Below are 20485 nucleotides of genomic sequence, written 5' to 3'. Positions count from 1 at the left end.
TTACCTGGGCAGGTGTCTTGGTTTGGGTTTCTATTGCTGTGGTGAGACACCATGACCATGGAAACTCTTCTAGAGGAAAACATTTAATTAGGGCTGGCTTACAGTTCAGAGGTTTAGTTCATTATCATCGTGGTGGGAAGCATGGCAGCATGCAGGTGGGTATGGCGCTGGCAAGTTAGCTGAGAGCTGTACACCTTAATCTGTAGGCAGCAGGAGACTGGGCCACACTGCCTGTAGCTTGAGCATGAGAGCTCAAAGCTCGCCCCCAGAGTGACACACTTCCTCCAACAAGGCCACACCTCCTAATAGTGCCACTCTGTATGGGCCGAGCATTCAAACACATGAGCTCATGGGGGTCATATATACAAGTGTGTAACAACTCAAAGGAGAAAAGTGTTTTCTTTGAAAGGAGATTGAAAAATCATTAAGGACTGGGCTTAAGAACGCAGCACCAGTGTGTGTCACATCTAGCTGTGGTGGTGGTGTCGGGTGAAATAAGTGAGAACGCACAAAAAAAAAAAAAAAAAAACCCTTAAGACACTGTATCCTATGCCACCTATGGAAGTCTCAGTGGTTTAAGTTGGCAAGTGCCCCTCTGTGTCAGAACTCTATCCTCAAGCTAACAATGGGAGACAGAATTCAGCATACATGGAGATGGCAGTGAATGAGTCCAACTTACACATGGCTTCATTTAGAAAGTTTTCCCCAAACTTTAACGTGTAGGACTTGCTGGGATCCTCTTCCAATGGACACTGGCTAAGGCTCAGGATTAGTCAGAGATTTTGCACGTCTGGTATGTTCCTAAGACCCAGGCACACAGATGCCCATACCCATACCATAACTAAGAATGAAGGTAGTGGTTTGTACTCTCCAGAGGGAACCTGGGGAAAAACTAATGCTTACTCACACTCTATACTACAGATTTTTTTCAAGACAGGGTCTCATTACGTAGCTCTGGCTGACCTGGAACTATCTAGTTTAGGCTGGCCTCGAACTCACCAAGATCACCTGCCTGTCTCCCAAAAATGCAGGGATTAAAGGTGTATGCCACTATGCCTGGCCCAACTATAGAACATCTGAGGAAATGACGTAGGCAAGAAGGTTCTAATAAGATACTCAAATATGACTTTCTGATTGGCTCTGTGGTCTGTTTAGATGGATATAATTAACCAATGTGGTGTGATTCGATGGATATGATTACTCTCTGGATGTCCCTGTTCTTAATAAAAATGGAGACAACAAATGTAAATGAGTTACTATGAAGGCTGAGTGTGTATTTAGTCACAATGCTTGTATCTTATTAAAGGGCTATCATGTTTATTTTCACAAATGTACTAAACCCAACTAGCTCCAACTTTTAAGGTGTTAATCACTCACTATGGCATTTAATAGCATGCCCTTTCATGTGATCAAAATGAATTCCAGCAAAGCTTAGGTAAGATGGTTTCTTAAAAAAAAAAAAAAAAAAAAAATCAACTGGGGATTCATGTTCAGTCTGTGTATATTTATGGTAATTCACCCTACATTTTACTCTGTTTATCATAGCTACAACAGAATCTCAGAAGACTGTATGCTCACTTTAACCTCAAATTACTTCCCAGTATTTTTCTGTTGCCACAAATGGGAACAGGGGAAGATGACTAGGTGTAAGTGCTGACCACCCATGATGGTGCAGTTTTTCCTACATGGTTTTAGTAATCAATGTATACTTTGCTTTTTATCAGTGAATGAAGAATGGCTGGAAGGGGAGTGTAAAGGCAAAGTTGGCATTTTTCCTAAAGCTTTTGTTGAAGAACGTGCAGCCAAGAAGCTGGAAGGCACTCCTGGAGAAGTCTAGGATGCTCCACAATCTATGACGCTCAAGCAAAGAAGTGCTGCTTTTTCAAGACTTGCCCATCTCTGCTGTGCGCTATACAGACACATTTGGAAATGTTCTCTAACATTTCCCTATCCAAATTGAACCCGTCACACAGTAATAGGAGAATTTGGATGATTTCCTTGTAGATGAGAAGGGGGAGATGAATTTCTGGAAGGGGAATGAAGGGGTCTTCTTTGGGTGCTGGCTCCCTAGCTGTGGACTTAATGAGAATTCCTGTAGCAGGATGTCAATGGGTATACCTTTGTTATGAAAATAGAGCAGGACACCCAGTGTCCAGGCCCAAAAGCTGAGTGGGAATATTCTCCCTGTACCTTAAGAATTTGGGTTCCAGAAGCTTAAAGCAAATTTACTTGTAATTCAGAAAGCACACACATAGTTAACTCATTAAAAAACAAGCTTAGGTTTCATTAAAGAGAAGCTAGGCAGAATCAGGTACCCATGAACATTCAGTCCCAAGAATTAAACTCTTAGAATGGTAGCTCCTCATGCCTTGTCAGATGGACATCTATTATTGAGAGTTTAAGAGTGAACATATGCCACCAGTACTTGAGTGATGAAAAGCTGTGTTCAGGAGGCAGCCTGCAGCCCATTAAGAGAGACATTCTGCTGCTTTACATGTATTATTCAAGACTAACCCACATGAAAAAACTCATGCCATTTTGGTGGTCCTTCAGGTTACCTGGGGACAGGGATCGCTGAGCACTAGACCTTGGAACCTTACTGCCCTGCCATATGGTTTTGCGAACTGTTTTTCAAGTTTGTAGGTGCAAGTGAAAAGTAGGTAGGAAATGAAGGTTTTTGGTTTTTTTTCGGGGTGGGGGGGGGAGGGTGTTTTCCAAGACAGGGTTTCTGTGTAGCCTTGGCTGTCCTGGAACTCGCTCTGTAGACTAGGCTGGCTTCAAACTCAGAGATCGAGTGCTGGGAATGGCAGTGAGTTTTACAAGGAATCACAATCCAGGTGAGAGGCTAGTCAGTGTCAGCTCTGAGCCCTAGCACACTGCTGAAGTTGCCTTTGGAAACTTTGGACAAACTGAAAGAGAGACCACCCCGAGCCTAACAGTTATCGGTGTTGGTGTTAATCAGTCAGTGAGGTTTAAAGGCCAGATGATAAACTGAATTACCTCCTGATAAGCTACAAAATAAATGGTTCCTGCCTTTACAGAAGCCACTCTACTAAAGAATCGTGGCAGTCTATTTCTATCATTTTCCAGAACAATTCACTGGAATGCTAAGAAAAGCAAAATTAACCCCAAAGCCTACCCAGTTGTGACCATCTCTGTTCCTGCAGGTGGGTGAGTAAAGTTCTAAGCTGTGTTTTCACTTCTGTATCCTTTAAGGGAGAATAAACACTCCATACACAGATCTGGTTGGAGAGAACACGGTTTAATTAAAGGCAAAGCTGATTTCAGCAGCTGCAGATCTTGCACAGACAGACAGGAGAAAAAAAAAAAATCAAATCAAAACAAAACACAAAGGAAAGTTTATTACATAAAACCAGATGAAGATTCTCCTCCTCTTCCTCATTACCCCACAGTGAGGATGGCAAGGCGAGGAACCCAGCTGAGAGTCATAAAACATTCCAAACACCAAATTCTCATGCAGACTGGGGCTGTAGATGGGAAGTGGGTACTACTGGGAGGGAGCTGGTAAACCTGTTGGCTGGTCTAAGGTGCAAGAATCAGTGACATTTCCAACATCGGAATGTTGCAGCTGTCTGAATGCAGAGCTTACATACACAAACCGGGTGAGCAGGAAGAACAGGGAAGAGGACAAAGGTGGACACATGGGGGGACTGGAGCAGCACAGAGGGTTTCATTTGCCATTGAGTGGGGGGTTTCACTTCCAGACCTTTCAAAAACAAAACAAAACCAAGAAAACCCAAATACCATGTCAAACTAAAAGAGCAATAGTGTAAGCCTCGGGCTCCAAGCACTCTTTCTGAAGAGCAATGAGCAATACCTCACCCCTTCTCATTGCCGGGGCCACCCAGATCCTGTGACACCCGGGCTCCTGGATGTGCTTTGCTCTACAAGTAAGGTCCATCTAGCTCCCACACTCAGCCCTTGCCCTCTGGGAGAGTAGATGGCCAGGTGTGGACATGGACGCACATCCACACATGCGCGCGCGCGCGCGCGCGCGCACACACACACACACACACACACACACACACACACACGTGCACATACACCTATCTCCCAGAAAATAATTCCTACCCTAGCACAGCAATTGGACATTTAGATTGTTTCCATAATTTCCCCTTAAAATATTACTTTTCCAGGAAATGACTAACAGAAATGCTGTCCTTCTGTTCCTACACAGAACATCTTCAGTCCTCTTTCCTCCCAATAAATATCAAATAAAGAGTTTATTCCTTTCTTTCGCCCTTTCCAAAGTGGCGTTCGTTGTGTTTTCTTCTCTGCACAGCGTGCATTTGTCCCTGTTGCCTTCAATTCTGCTCTTGAGGTGAAGGCTGGGAGCCTGCGACTGGGCAGAGGCCGGCTCCTCTGTAGCGATGCAGGCACTACTGACTGCTTCCTTCCTCTTCAGACCACCTCTGGGGCCCTATTGCTGGCCCCACGCTGCTGCTTCCTGGCGAGATGTTGTACACGGTGGGGATCAAACAATGACTAGGATACAGCATATGGCTAAAGGGGTGGAGACTGGTGCAAGAGGCTGGTGAGCAGGATGGGGACACAAAACCAACTTAACCAAACATAACCACACTGAAAGCATCCACTTACTAAAATGTGTTCCAGGCTATGAATGGACTAGCCTGCCTTCTGTGAGACTGCTTGCTATGCTACTGCAAAAGTGTAGGAATCCGAAACATTAATTGAAATCTTTCAGCAGCCACCTGCTGGTCTAGCCCAGCAGCACCAGCCACACTGCATCCTCGATGGGGGCTCGAGCACCTACAGAGTGAAGGGCATCATCTCCTGCTGGAGTTCCCAGGCTGGAGGAAGGCCTAGCAGAACCTTCTAGGAGGCCTGTATTCTCCCTTATGGAACACTCCCACAGCTTAAGAGGTCAGTTCCCTGTGCCGTCACCACCGACCTCTCACAGGAGCAGCACACGGGACTGTCTTTGCTCCACACTGACTACAAGTACACCTGTGTATGGAAGAATTCAGTGTGATAGTTTGCTACTGAGAGTAATAATAAAAGATGTTTAAGAATAATTTCAACTACATTCTCAGTCAGCAAAGCACTCATAATGGATTCCTATTTTATTCCCCAAAGAGGAAAAAAGGACTGAGAAGTTCCTATTGGCTTCTCCCATCTGCCTTCCCTTCTCAGCTTCCACTTCCCACGTGTTGGGGACATGCGCGGTGGAGAAGGTGAGAGGCGTGCTATCAGTAACTGAGTGAGACAAACAGCAGCTCCTCTCTCCCTCCGGGAAGCCCCGGGGGAACGAGAATTCCTGATGGTTTTTTCTTTTTGTTGCACTGCGAACATTTCGTGCACACTCAGCGGGCTGGTGGAACACTTACACCCTCTCGACAGCAAGAAACAGACAAGAGGGCTGCCACCTGCAGGGACTGTGTGGGCCAGTCCTGCAAACCCAACATGCCATGGTTTATGGAGCCTTCATTCCCTGGGTTGCTACTGTGGCCTCAGTGTGGAGGGTTCATGGCACCTTGTCCTCGCTGCTGTTTCTGCTTCTGCTGCATTAACAACTGCTCCAGAGCGGAGGGTCCAGGATGCATCATGGAACTGGACCAGATGGACTGAAAAATAGCCCAGAAAGTTGTCAGCAGAGGTCATATGTCATGGTTGTCTGACAGGGATTTGTTTGAAATCCTAGCCAGCTGTAAAGGCAAACATGTCCTCTAAATCCCAAGCAACTCAGCTCTAAGAAAAAGTCACCATGAGACTTGTTCCTAAGACTATTCTACAACTTCCAAGAGTGAAATTACAGTTTTTTAACCCTAGACTGGCCTGGAAAGATTATTCCTCTTACTCAAACCATTCTGTGATTATAGCATGTACCAGTATGCCCAGCTGAAATTGTGTTTTAAGTTTGTTTTTTGTTTTTGAATTTTTGTTTAACTAAAATTCATATGGCATGACAGAGTAAGCTTATTGTAAAAGTTTTAGGCAAACAAGACATTTAAAATTATATACTCTTAATTGGTCAAATAAGGCTGAAATCAGACACACCAATATAAAGCAGAATTTTAACACGTAAGGATGAAACTAACCCCTTTACCATTTCCGACACCCTGATACTACACAGAGTTAACCCCTAGGGTCTTCTCAGTCTCATGGGTGAAAGCAGACACTTTTGCAGTCCGAGCCTTGTGCCCCCTGCTCCTCAAATCCACTCACCTTTAGGCTTTCCATGAGGACAGCAGAGGAATCCTCCATGGAGGGGCCGTGGCCTGTCCAGGTGCCACTTGGAGTGCTAGCCTGATGCCAACTGCTCTCAGATGATGATGTTGCTGAGAGATAATCAACGCCAAAACCACCCATGGCTAAGAGATGAAAATGGGTAAGAATTCAAACTGTTTTAATCAATGGCAAATATCAAACTCCAAACTACCTTTGCCTGGTAGATAAAGTAATGTGGATCTACCTGGTTTATCAGTTTTCCACCGATCTGCAGGCCGCCTATCCCTGTTATCTGGAGTCCCAATGGGTCCAAAGTTAGAGAACGGAGCAGAATGATGGTTATGTGTTGGAGGAGAACTGGGCAGGCTGCTTGGGTTAGAGGAATGAGGGGACTGGCTGGCTGGTGTTGAATGATCTGGTAAAGAATTAACAACGTAAGGACACAACTAGGTATTTCACACACTAAACGAAGAACTAATGTTTCCATCAGATGTGGTCATCAAAATGTGACTGAAAGCACTATAACAAGACGTTAGAGAAAAGACCAGATAAGGCCATGGGGCAATCTGTCAGATCACTAATGTGTCAGATTGCACATATCCAAGGCACATTCTCCACCCTGAAAAAACAAAAAACACTAACAAACCATAAAACAAAACAAAACAAAACTAAACTGTAGACAAATTCATCACACATGCAGTTCTGACCTATTTCAACTTTTGGACATCAGAATCAGAATATTTTGATCTTAAGAATTATATAAATTAGACTTTAAGAAATTGAAACAAAAGGGGACATTTTGGCAGTTAAAAGCACTGGGAACTCGGGTTTGATTTCCAGCACCCACCATCAAAACCCCACACCCTCTTCTGGCCTTGCACATATGTGGCACATAAACATGCAGACAAATGCTCCCACATAATATAAAAAAAAATCTCCAAAACATTGTTAACAGAGAAAGAACAAATATGGTAATAACAAAACCGTCTAATTATAGAAACTAATTTTTAGTCAATATAGATCAGAAGAAAAGGCAAATTTTATAATTTAAGCACTAGTTGATACCTGAACTGGCAGGAAGTGATGGAGACCAAGGGGTCCCTTCAAAAAGGGAGTACAGTGATGTTTCCTGTGAGGCAACTGAGGGGTTCAGTTCTGCCTTGGAGCTGGTTGTCAGGTTTTTTCCATATACTTCATTGAACATACTGCTGTTTGGATATCGTTCCTGAAAGATGTAAGTTAATAATCCAGAAAGAGAGATTAAAAAGAGAGTCTGTGCTGCATCCACAGATGCTCAGCAGACTAAAGCTTGTTTGGTAAACAAGTCCCCCAGACTAACGTCTTTCACTTTTGTTTGCCCTTTGGCCTTTCTTTCACTCTGTAGTCTGCTGTCTACGTAAACCTTCTGAGGCCAAAAATAAAAAAGAGGGTCATTTACTTTGACCGAAGAACCAAACTCTAAGAAATTCAGTGTGAGAGGTTAAAAGGCTCAAACTCATAAAATATAGGTCACTAGTCTGCCCTAATCAGAGACAAAGGAGGTAAAATCAAGATTCAGAAAAGAATACTATACTGAAAAGAAGAAAATAAGCAATCTATAATAAAAACATAAAGCAAGATTCTTCACCTCACTTACCTGATTGACAGAGAATCCAGTGAGGGACAGGAAAGAAGATGAATGTGACATGAGTTCTGAAGGCTTCTCCAATAAGGATTTCTTCAGTTCCAGAAAAAAACAAAACAAAAACCAGTGATTCCTTCCATTTTAAAGTAAAAAGACTACCACAGGAAAAGACTCTTACTTATGCTTTCACAGTAAAAGACTACCACTTAAGCACGTGTCTGTCAGTTCCATGTGTTCAGTTTAAGATTTAGAAAAGGTTATATGCACATCTGTCAACACCACGACACCAGCTAAGTGCCAGAAGTCAGACCTTCTTTCCTGGGTTTATCTGGTCCAGTGCAGCGATGCGGCAGAACTAGGAATGTTTTTTAGGTATGACCCTCAGGATTCCCTTACCGAAAAGATGATGAATTATGCTGGCATGTTCTACTCCCTAAAATGTTAAAATATTAATGACTTTAAAAGGCCTTTCAAATCCATTTTGATAGCTGGCTTTGTTTTCATGCTTCCTAAGCAGCTGTACTTATGATACACATTAACTACTAAGTTGAGTTTCTATTTAGTGGCCCTAAGAAGGTTATTGGGGGAAAGGGAGAGAAAGCTGGGTCTCTCTAATGCTTCCTGTTATTAGACAGCAGTTTAATAATGTGCTCAACACCCATTACATATAAAGCATTTTCACACATTACATTATCAACCAAGTACAAGAAGGCTAACTGCTTTCCACTGTTGTTTTTTTAAACATTCAAAAAAAAGGGAGAACCATTTCAAGGCCCCACTTGTTTTCCCATCAGTGGTAGAGGTCAGGAATAAGGAGAGTTCACGGACAAGGCCAGCGGACACACAGGTACCACCTGCAGTCTCCAACTACACCAGCCACAGGCACAAGACAGGTGCACCTGTGTGGCAACAGAGCAGCTGGGTTGCTCCTGCGGCTCCTGTGCCCTGCGGCTCCTGTGCTGCTGCAGCTCCTGTACTCTACGCCCTGGGAAGCCTTTAGTACCACTTGCCCAGGCAAGCTCAAGTCCCAGGGATGGCAGCTACTATCACAAAGCTATTTTTATTTCTCCTGATTCTATGATCAATACATTTTAATCCTCTAAGTATTTTATTGCTCTCTATTTATGGGAGAGAAAAAACTAGGGGGAAAAAACCGTCAAAATCTTTGTATGTTGTATTATGATGTAGAGAATGTGGGGGAGGTTTCAAGATGCACACCTTACTTCCTATATTTATACCCCATGCCCTCAGTTAAAATATGATGTAAATACTAGTGAGCATAAAGAATGACACTCTGCAGGCTGGATTCTAGAACCAATTCTTGCGTTTTACTCTATACTATCCTAATTATTTACATTCTTAGCCACTCATTTATAGTGCTCTAACCATTTCCAGAGAGTTTCTTCAGTTTTATCCATTCTGTTTCACAATTCCAACTCAGAATTTAGATCAGGGCTCTTTTTATGGGTCAGTGAGCCAAACAAGAAAGAGTCATTAATCAGTTATAAAATGCGGAATGTATTTCCTTTAATATTTAGAATACACTTGAGAATTAAAAAACAAAACTCCATGTCCTTAACTAATGTATTAACAACACACGACATCTGAGTTCAGGGGTATGTACTACCTGAAAGGGAGTTAGTCTGCCAGGATCACACAGAGTAGAGGCAGACCAGTACAAGACACTCTGGCTGACACGTGTCTGGGCTAGGACTCATTCAGGGGGCTGGAGTCACCACCACTGGTTGTGCTCTACTACACACATTATCAGGTTAATGTCAGGCACTACGGAAATAACTTGATATTCCCACAAAGAGGAAAGCCCCAGAATGAAGAGCTGACCATACCAAGTATTATAGAAGCCTTAGAAAAGAAGCTGTGGTTAGAGCAAGAAGCAGAGTTAATGTCAAATACATACAAAGAGGCTTCGTCCAGGAAGAGAGGCGAGAGGACCCAGCAGAGCTGGGTAAAGATCAGGAGGGTTAGAAAAGATCAGCTCTTCCTCTTCCTCCAAGGCAGCCAGACTCTTTAACAGGTCCGGAGGAAGCAGAGGGGAGCTCTTGGGGTCCTAGTGACAAAAAGGATCACTGTGAGATGCAATTAGGGACAAAAGCACATAAGAACAGAAGCATGATTAGTTGGATACCACAACTAATGCCAAGGATAGAGACGCAATTAATTGTGATGTCACACACAGAGGAAAAGGCTGAAATACAAATGTAAAGCGACACAGCCAATAGAGAAGGGAGACCAAGTCATGAAGAGTCAAGTACTAGAGCAGGACGTAATGTTAATGCAGCTAGGCAGTCAACTAACACAGAAAGCAGCCCTTTCCAAGTTAACCCTGTTGCTCCTGAATAACAAGGGCAAGGAGAGGACTGACTCTGTTCCACTTAAGAAAGTAATTGGTTTAAATCTCCTTGAAACCTATTTTAAACTTAGATGACTCAACCCAACTAAGAAGCTCTTCTCAATTCTCTACCATGATGCCACTGGATTATTTTTCTGCCATACCAGTACAGTTCAATAATAACTATTCAACTCTTCAGTTCCCTAAACTAAACACGGGTGATTTTGAAGAGGCCAAGTCCTATACTATACGTAGTCTTTATAATGTCCATTTCTCACAAACTTTAACATTTTTAATATGTCAATCTCAACTGTCTAGTTGAGAAATTCTAAAGCTCTGCAACCCCAGGCCTACTTCATGGAATCTGGAGACGGGAAAGCACACCCACCTCAAATGGCATCCTGGGCACAGGGTCCTGCTCTGGACGGAAGACTCCTGGTGACCGTTTGCTCCTGCGGTCCATATTTGGTTGCTGTGCCATTACTGCTCTGTTATCAGTCACGCTGTAGGAAGAATCCCAGTAGAACTCTGGGACCTTGACTTCTGAGGGACTGTGGTTATATGGCTCCATGGGGAAAGGCTTCATTTTTTTCTCTAGCGGCTGCTGCTGTATTACAGGAGGCTGTGATGACGGCTCAAACAGTTTTATAGGGTCCTGGGTCTGAAGGTAGTAGGGCTGTTTCACAGGCATGATTTTCCCTAGTGGGCCTTGAACCTGAGGGGGATTCCAGAGCTGTTTGGAGGCATCTGCCTGTTGATACTAAAAAAAGAGGTGCCTGTCAACAAGTCGAAGAGAAACTGCAATCTTACTGATAGTTAATACTCAAGATTCAGAGAGTGAGTTTGTGGGATTTTATAACCAAGATTCTAGACAAAAATGCAGTTGCCTTACTCCTTAAGGACCTTGTTCAATTCAATTATTAAGAAGTTCAATGAATGTGTACGTGAGACAGGATGGGCTTCACCCTTCGTGTTCATGTGCTGTAAGGACATGACATTCAAGACTGGCGTCACAGTCATCTTACCATCACCTTAAGATTACAATTCTATTTCCTTCAAGTAAGAGTTATTATGGGGTAGGGGTAGGGGTGGGGAGGACGACAAAGTTGGTCCTGAAGCAAGAACCTGAGTTGTTCCCAGAACCCATGCAAAGATGCTGGTCATGATGGCATGCTTATAACCTCCGTGCTGGAGAGAGGTTACGGGAAGACCTAGGGCCAGCTAGTCTATCCTAATTGGTAAGCTCCACAAATGAGAGACCCTATCTCAAAGGAGGTGGAGGGCATTTTTAAGGATGACACTATGGCTGCCCTCCAGCTTCCACATTAAAGCACCAAACACACATGCATATGCACCTACCCACACACCTATAACGCGCACACATTCACATTAAGAAAGTGAGATTTACAGAAAATCTTCAATAAAACGAGCAACTGAGAAGCATGGGAAAATGATAGTGAAGATCTAAAACACCATCCTTTACAAATAAAGTAAGACAGCAAACATTTAAACTTCCTAACAACACAAAGAATACTTTTGCATTATGACACTCACTGGAAGTCTAAGCAGGAACAATGTCAAAACTTAACTAGCATTTGTAAAATGGTCAAACACTGAGTATCTCATATTTCTCACTATTCTAGCTGGCAGTACACACAACTGTTGCCTACCTGCTGGAATCCAGAGTGGTGAGGTGGGCTTTTCCCCAGAGCTGATATGACTTTTGTAGGGGATTGCTGTTGCTGAGCTAGAGCTTGAACCTGCAACTGACTTGCAGACTGTGCTGTTGGCTGGGCTGGTAAAGAAGGAAGGGGTGGCTGGGAAGGTGGCTGTGACTGTTGAGGTCCCTGGTTCATTGGCCCTGGTCCAGAGGGCCGTTGCTGGCTGTAAGGAATGTGGGACTGTTTCCCAGCTTGCACCTGGTTTCCTGCTGGAGAGTGAGCTGTAGACTGAAGAAAGGTCCCTGGGACAGAAACACCAGCTGGGAAGGTGTAACCTGAGCCCATAGAAAATGCCACAGGAGGGGGGATAACATATGTTGGGGGCGGGAACCCTTCAAAACAGAAGAACACAGCTTTAGTTCTAAAGAAACTTAACAAAAGAAAGGGGCAAAATTTGAGGGGAGGGTGTTTCTAACACATTATAAAAGCAACAATTAACCATGCATGTCTTTAACACGATGTTAAGAAATACAGACTATTAGCTACTTTTCCTCTACACATTAATCAGACAATTCTAAAGATGGTTCTCATGTTGAATGATAACAATTCCTTCATAGTAACAAACTGGCACTTATATATGAACTATATAAAAAAAATGGCTCAACAAGAATTAGAGAACTTAAACTTCTTTCTCCTATAAATTATAGCTTAGTAACATAACCCTAAGGGTACAGAGCATCCAAGTGAACAGAAAACTCCCTACAGATGAATTAGGTACAGAATGTGGACCTACCTGGTCGGCTGGGAAGAGGAGGGAAGGCTCCAGGGTGATGAATGGGGATGAACTGAGAATTATTCGCCTGACTTGGAGTTTGAGTGACAGGTGTTTTCCTGGCCTCAGACACTGGAGTCTTTCTTAGTTCCGTCTGGGCTTTTACCTATAATCAACAGAAGCAAAACTAACTATAAAAACCTAGTTCCCACGTGTTAGGAAAAAACAAAACAAAACACCTACTCTAAGAAAATATTTAAAACCTCATTATGTCCAAGGTATGCTGAAGAAACTTAAACTCATCTAAGTTCAATACAGGAAAATCAAAATAAATTACTGGTAAAAGAAACAAAGGCTTAGATTTACTAGTAGGATTATTTTGCTTTCACATAACCACAGAAAAACTAAATAAGGAAAAGGAACATACAAACCATTTGTTGTACAGGTGCGATACCTCATGCCAAAAGGTTAAAAGACTTGCCTACGATCATATGTCTGGTAAGGGACCTAGGGCTCTTCATGCTAAACTGTGGATTTAATTAAGCTATTATCGCATAGGTGACATACTATGGCTCTCAGTTTAATTTCAACTAGGTAGCACTTGCTCAAGGCTCTTTAAACATGTGTGAAAATACTTAGAGGAGCAAAGAACAAGCCCAACGTTCTTAAACATCAATCCAATTAGGAAATAGCATGTATGGTGGTGGTGGTGGTGGTGGTGGTAGTGGTGGTGCATGCCTTTAATCCCAGCACTTGGGAGGCAGAGGCAGGTAGATCTCTGAGTTTGAGGCCAGCCTGGTCTACAGAGTGAGATCTAGGACACCCAGGGCTACATAGAGAAACCCTGTCTCAAAACAACAACAAAACCAACCAACCAACCAACCAACCAACCAACCAACCAAAACAAAAAAGAAAGAAAATAGGCAGTAGTTAAGAGAAAAAGAGTTGATAATATTATGCATGCCAAATTTTTGTTGTTGTTTTGTATTGTTGAGAAGGTCTGCTTAGCCTTGGCTAGCTTAGAACTTGTTATATAGTTCAGACTGGCCTCAAACTTGTAGCAATCCTCCTGCCTGTCCTCTAAGTGCTGGGATTACAGGCATGTCCTTGCTATGCCTGTATGCCAGACATATTTTGTTATCTACTGGTAGATCTGAGATGGATGGAGGACAGAAGAGGAGATCTTATTATCAGCATGGGTCTTAATGGGAGGCCATTACAGAGGACAGATAGAAGACGCTGGACCTAGTCCCCAAACACAGGTCTAATTAACTTGATGGGATTTTGTTGTTTCTTTGCCTTTCCTTCGTACCCACTGTTCAGGTCATTCCCTATATATGTATGTGGCTTGGAGATTGGGTCAGTCAGTAGAATGCCGGCAAACATGAGAACCAGAATTCAATCTCTAAACCCACACAAACATGCCAGGTGTGGGGGTATGCACTTACAATCCCATCAGGTGGAAGGCTCACTTGCTAGCTAGTCTAGCCTAACTGTGAGCTCTAGGTCAACGAGAGACCCTGTCTCAAAGGAGGCAGATGGCCTTTTTGAGGACGACAACTGCAGCTGGTCTCTCACCTTCAGATATGTACACATGTGTATACCAGCAAAACCTGCAAACACACACAAGTGTGCTCACAAAACATTAAAAAAGGAACCACATTTTGTCACACACCCCCAATTCTATTGGGCAAGTATTCTTACTTGTAAGTACCCTTCTGCAATATGAGGTTCCTCAAGCAACCATCTACATTTCTCATAATGAACTAATAAATCACATAGCTACTTAAGTAGTCATCAAAACATTAACGGTGGTCATACAACAGTCAAGAGCCTTTAGTACCAGTATCTCTTTGGGAAGGTATATAAAAAGGTTACACAATAGCTGGGAAGTGTTTTTCTCAGCAAGACTTGAGTTCTTGCTTTACCAATGTTTTGAGCCAGGATATTATTCCACACAACACCACTGGCTCAAACAGGTATAATACCAAGTAAAGGTGCTTCAGTTTTCTTCAAAAAAGTTAAGTTTTACTTTGTATAGTGAATCTTTTTGTTTTGGAGATAGTGAACCTATGTAGCCCTGGCTAGCTTGGAACTTAGTATTTAGATTAGGCTGGTCCCTACCTCAAAGACCCACCTGCCTCTGCCTCTTGAGTACTGGGTTTGAAGATGTGTACACCACTCCACCCAGCCTGCACAGCAACGCTTACGGGGCACAGGTGGGGGGTGGGGGAGACAACAACAAAAACTATAAAAGCTGTAATAAATCTGATTTTACTGGATGCTATGAAACCTGAAAACTCTTCTGAAAGATTAGTAAGTGCTAATTATACTTTCCAAAGAAAAATACAATCCTGTGTGAAGCACTTAACAAGAACTTCATGGACTCAGGAACTCCCTCAAACTGATAAATTAACCATCCACCATTGCTCTGTACACACCTTCCTATGCAGTCAAAGAATGCACTTAAACTTCCAAACAGCCAAAGTACCGGTTTTTAGGAACAAAAGGAGACAGCCCGCCATTTGCGTAAGCCTTCCTCTACCTGCTTTCCGGTTCAAACCCAGCTGCCCTGCACTGCCACACTCTGCTTTCCTGTCCCTGGACCCTTCCTACGGTCATCTCTTGGTCTCAGCCCTCCTTGCTGTTGTCCATCACCCTTAGTTAGTCACTCCTTTGCTCCAGCCCCATCTCACCTCTTTGGGAGGAAAGCTTCTTCCTTGGTCTCTGTTCACTTCTCGTGGCTTGATGTTCTCTCTGAAGGTGACCACCGGTTTCTCTACCGTGTCACAGCTGTTGCTTGGACTTCGGCCCGTAGACAGCACTGACTTCAGCCCTGGGCTGCCATCGGTAGCCAGTGACTCTATCACAGATGTTTCTTGCAGGATGAGGTTCTCTTTGGCTTCACTGGGGTCTTCTAGTATTAATTCTGGAATTTCTGTGATAAATAACAATTTCCCTACCTCGTTTTCACACTGAATCAGCCTAAAAAAGCAAGAATAAATTCATACATGAAAAAACTAAAAAACTGTAACTCAACTGTGTGTAGCTTCAACAAGCGAATATATTTTTAGGCCAAAAAAAAAAAGATGGAGACTAACAATACAGATCCAGCCAGCATGGACAGTGTCACTCAGTAACTGAGACTCTCATGACTACATTTCACATCACAACACATCCATTCTCCTGCCGTCCCTTCCCATGTTTCTAACAACTGTGGTTCTATTTACAGAGCATGACTTAAGATACTAGTCTAAGCTCTTGACATAGCCCATAAGGTAGCTATATATCCTTATTTTAAAGAAAGGGAAGCTCAAACTCAGAAATAGGAAGTTTTTCCAGCATGTAGGCATTCAAGTGCACTGAGCACGGCGGGAATTTGAATACAACCATTAAGAAGTAATAATAGTAACTGACTCTGAAAAGGAGACAATCCACCAGGAAGATGCAAAGAACACAGAACTGGAAAAGAACAGACCTAGAAATGGAACTTAAACCTGACTCCAAAACTGGTATTCTTCCCCTACATTAGCAACCACATCTGCTTTGTCTCTAACTAGCTACTAGTATCATCCTGCTCTGTCCTGACTGGACCTGAGAATGTCCGGTTCAATTCAAATATACAGATGCTTGTAAATTGGAGGGGCACGTGATAAGTTAAGGAAGACAAGACTAATTCTTCTTATCATAGATAACAGGCAGTGTAACAGGGAGAAGAGAGACCTTTAAATAAACTAATGATCACTTGGGTCATGAGATACACTACACACATTGACTTAGTTCATCATCAATAATATTTACACCAAAGCCTAAAATATACACGAGGCACGTGTATGTGTGTTGATAAAGTGATCAAAAAGGAATGCAGGAGAAGCCCTGGGCATACCGTGGCTGATTGTCAGCAATCCATTTCCCTACAGAGATCAAACGCTGCTGTCGTATCCGTCTCTGTTGACCCTCTTTGTCTCCTGTAATACCCTGATGGCCTTTGGAAAAATCCAAGTTCCTAAAAATGACATAGCACATTATAGAAGATGAAATACTGAAGAAAATTTCCAGACAACCAAATGCAAAAACTTCAAGATGTTTCCCACATAGAGTAAGACTGTATGTAATCAATGGTGTTTGCTTAAATTTACACTTCCAAAGACTTCAAATACAAGAAACAAACATCAAAGTTCATTATGTTAATGTAATATTTTCACTTTCTAGGAAAGACACAAAAATAATCCATAAGCTTTTGCTATTAAAGATTCTTCTGTCATAAGAATAAACTATTTTTTGTTGCTTGTTTTGGGGTCCTTGCCTATGCCGGGCAAAGGCTCTATCGCTATATGAAACTCAAGCACAGTGTTAGAAACCCCTGTTTTCTAAATTCTAAACGTCTCTGAAGCACAGTTTTAATTGATTATTTGTGTGTGTGAGTGTTTTGCTTCCATATATGTACATGTATGTGTATGCCTGATATTCCCAGGTCAGACGAGGGCATCATACTCCCTGGGATTAGACTTTCAGGTCGTTCCGAATTGCCTTGTAGGTAGTGGTAATCAAACCTGGGTCCTTCGCAAAAGCAAACAGGTGCTCTTACCCATTTATTGGACTCCTGAGGTGCCTATTAACAACGGTATCAATGTACTTTAAGATGGTCCACTCAAAGTCAGGAAAATGTGCAAATATCTTAAATTATATAGACAGAATTCTAAACCAATGTGGTCAATAATTCTAAAAAAGAATTTTGTAAGCCAGGGGTGATAAAGCATGCCTCTAATTCTGGCATTTGGGAGTTGGAGGCAGAAGGACAGCAGGCTTGACTACTTCTGGGCTACAAAGTAAAACCATGCATATCCCCAAATCCAAAAGCCATGAAGTAAGGTAGTAGCTGAAGGACACACAAAGTGAGAAATAGTCTTTAGGAATAAGTAATTAAAATTGAACTCAATAAGCCTTATAATAAAACTACATAAAGAATAAAAAAGCAAAGTGAAAGAATGCAGTTTCTTTCCCAAAAAATCCTTTGGAGGTTTCTGAATGATGACACATGAGCTGGAACTTACCAGGCAGGACAAATGCTGACCAAAACGGTAAAGGGGCAGGGCGGTGGTGGCGCACGCCTTTAATCCCAGCACTCGGGAGGCAGAGCCAGGCGGATCTCTGTGAGTTCGAGGCCAGCCTGGGCTACCAAGTGAGTTCCAGGAAAGGCGCAAAGCTACCCTGTCTCTCAAAAAACAAAACAAAAACAAAAACAAAACAAACAAAAAAAAAACCCAAAACCAAAACAACACAAAACAAAAGACAGTAGAGGGAAGGCAGAGGAACAGATGGGAACGTACAGCACCAACAAAGTGAGAGGAAAACACAGAGCCATTCGAAAGGACACAGTGAGCACATAGTATGTACAGACGGGGTTAGAGGAAAGAAAAGGCAGAAAATAGGGCTGAGAAGCTGAGAGCCGGCCAAGGTGAGGAGGGGCTGAGAGCCGGCCAGGGTGAGGACTTGCCATCAAGCTAAGGAGAGCCCAGAGTGACTCCATACAGTAAACCTGAGTTTGTGTCTTTGTCATGAGGTATCGTCAGTGCTCACGGAAGATTCTGAATATGAGAGGCATTTTGGTCATAGAATTAAAATCCTTGTTGAGAAAAACAAAGAGAAATAAAGGCTTTTCTGATTTCTAGATTGGTGAATGCATATCAACAGGCCCTATGCTACATACAAGAATTTAAAAAGGCAAAATTATTAAAAAGAAAAAAAAATATCAAACTGTGCTTAAAAGTGAATAAACCAGCCAGGCGGTGGTGGTGCACGCCTTTAATCCCAGCACTCGGGAGGCAGAGCCAGGCGGATCTCTGTGAGTTCGAGGCCAGCCTGGGCTACCAAGTGAGTTCCAGGAAAAGGCGCAAAGCTACACAGAGAAACCCTGTCTCGAAAAACCAAAAAAAAAAAAAAAAAAAAAAAAAAGTGAATAAACCAGGAATGATAAACTGTTGTAGAGTATCTATGACTAAATTGTCTTTGTCTGAAAGGATATTTCTACAAGTTAAATATCCTTCAGAGACTATGTATGTAGCAGTTAACAAAAATTCAGTTTCCATAAAATCCAAAAGTCATTAGTTTGGTAATTAAGAGTTTTAAGCTGTAGCAGGGTTGAGAAATAACTAAACACTGACATCAGTAAGGGAAGCCAACACTGCTCTTAAGAAATGTATAGTAAAGAAAATAGAGCTGGAGAGATGGCTCAGCAGTTAAGAGCACTGGCTGTTCTTCCAGAGGTCCTGAGTTCAATTCCCAGCAACCACATGGTGGCTCACAGCCATCTGTAATGAGATCTGGTGCCCTCTTCTGGCCTGCAGGCATACATGCAGACAGAGGACTGTATATAATAATAAAATAAATCTTAAAAAAAAAAAAGAAAGAAAGAAAAAGAAAATAGCAACAGAGAAAGATGGAGATTGTGAATTTTTTTTATTTAATAGACTCAAAAAAAGACAAACCTAAATATTAGCAGGCTAAAGGAAGATAGCTATTTGGGACAAGATGAGGAAAAACAGTGGGGGATACACTAGAAAATGGAGGATGGCAAAGGATGAGGGAAAGAACAAGATGGAGGGCAGACTAGGAGGGCAGGAGGAGACCAAGGTGACTGGAGAAGGGAACCCCCCTCGCCACTGAGAAATGTTTTAGAAAGTTCCTGTAAAATTGATCTGTGTGATGCAGAAAATACGTGCACACACATGGAGAAGAACTATGGGTGTCTTTCTCTATCGCTCTTGGCTTTATTCCCTTGAGACAGGGTCTCTCATTGAACTGAAGCTTGGCATTTTTACTTATTCTTTTTTTTTTTTTCCAGTTACACACTGCAGTTATAGGTATATTCAGCCGTGCTTGGCTTTTTATATGAATGCTGGGATCCACACTCATGCTTGCACAAGTATTCTTACTCACCGAGCCATGTCCACTGCCCTATCACTCCTACTGATATGAAAAAACTGTAAAGCAACAACTTTTAGCTGAAATTTAGTATATGCTGAGTCTGGTGTGGTGCAGCACATGCCTGTAATCCTGGCACTTGGAAGGCAGAGACAGCAGGATTGCTGCATTTCAACACCAATATGGTCTATATAAAAGCTTCTGGCCAGCAATGACTATGGAGACTGCCTCAAAAAATAAAATAGTTTGGTCTGGTGGCACATGCCTTTAATCCCATCACTCAGGAAGCAGAGGCAGGTGGATCTCTGTGAGTCTGAGGCCAGCCTGGTCTACGGAGTGAGTTCTAGGCCAGTTGGGGCTACACAGTGAGACCCTGTCTCCAAATACAAAAATGAATGAATGACAGAAAGGTTCCTTTTTAAGACATCTCTTAATTTTAAGGTATGTTAAAAAAGTAGAATTTAAGTAACACTACAGAAGGCAATTTTGTGTGTGTGTGTGTGTACATATGTATGAAGAAAATACAGTAGTGTGTGTGTATATATATGTATATGTATAAAGTATGTATGTATAAAGAAAATATGTAGTAAAGCATGTGCCATGCCCCCGACCCCAAATGTTAAGAAGAAAAGATAACACAGGGCAAATCAAAGGTTCTTCAACAGGCAGGCCAGATCCCTACAATTTTTAACACTGCAACACTTCATAGCTACTTACTTGAAAGAAGGTCTTAAAGCCAAGAACCCTTGTAATTCAAACTCCTCCGGAAGTGGTGTGGCTAAAGAAAGGAAGACACCAAATTTTGTAAACATTTTAATTAAAATCCTATGATTTGGAAGTAATTAATACTTATGATATGAAAATAGTGAATAAAAAGATATGCAAAAAAATGTATATTAATGTTCATTCTCTGCTTTCCTTTGTCATACCTCTGCTAAAGACAA

General features: G+C 42.3%; 2 protein-coding genes across 6 annotated transcripts in view; one reads left to right on the top strand and one right to left on the bottom strand.

The window, feature by feature from the left end:
• Positions 1-2680, top strand: part of Ncf2 (neutrophil cytosolic factor 2) — a 32049-nt gene extending 29369 nt beyond the window's left edge. The window contains exon 15 of the mRNA XM_059280647.1: positions 1725-2680. Within this exon, the coding sequence (XP_059136630.1) occupies positions 1725-1837 (113 nt within the window). The 3' untranslated portion in view covers positions 1838-2680. The remainder of the gene's footprint in view (positions 1-1724) is intronic.
• Positions 2681-4225: 1545 nt separating this feature from the next.
• Smg7 (SMG7 nonsense mediated mRNA decay factor) overlaps positions 4226-20485 on the bottom strand; it is a 63935-nt gene continuing 47675 nt past the window's right edge. For 4 of the 5 annotated variants that reach the window (XM_059280943.1, XM_059280946.1, XM_059280945.1 and 1 more), the window contains 12 exons: positions 20259-20319; positions 16504-16623; positions 15314-15602; positions 12639-12783; positions 11855-12237; positions 10573-10944; positions 9753-9902; positions 7847-7927; positions 7276-7435; positions 6455-6625; positions 6208-6353; positions 4226-5606 (listed from right to left, as the gene is read on the bottom strand). In XM_059280943.1, the coding sequence (XP_059136926.1) occupies positions 5493-5606; positions 6208-6353; positions 6455-6625; positions 7276-7435; positions 7847-7927; positions 9753-9902; positions 10573-10944; positions 11855-12237; positions 12639-12783; positions 15314-15602; positions 16504-16623; positions 20259-20319 (2192 nt within the window). In that variant the 3' untranslated portion in view covers positions 4226-5492. The remainder of the gene's footprint in view (positions 5607-6207; positions 6354-6454; positions 6626-7275; positions 7436-7846; positions 7928-9752; positions 9903-10572; positions 10945-11854; positions 12238-12638; positions 12784-15313; positions 15603-16503; positions 16624-20258; positions 20320-20485) is intronic. The other variant, XM_059280947.1, reaches the window with a different exon arrangement.

Source organism: Peromyscus eremicus, chromosome 15 (genome assembly GCF_949786415.1).
Source record: "Peromyscus eremicus chromosome 15, PerEre_H2_v1, whole genome shotgun sequence".
Classification (NCBI taxonomy): domain Eukaryota; kingdom Metazoa; phylum Chordata; class Mammalia; order Rodentia; family Cricetidae; genus Peromyscus; species Peromyscus eremicus.
Note: the sequence above shows the minus strand (reverse complement) of the source record. Positions and strands in the feature narration are given on the sequence as shown.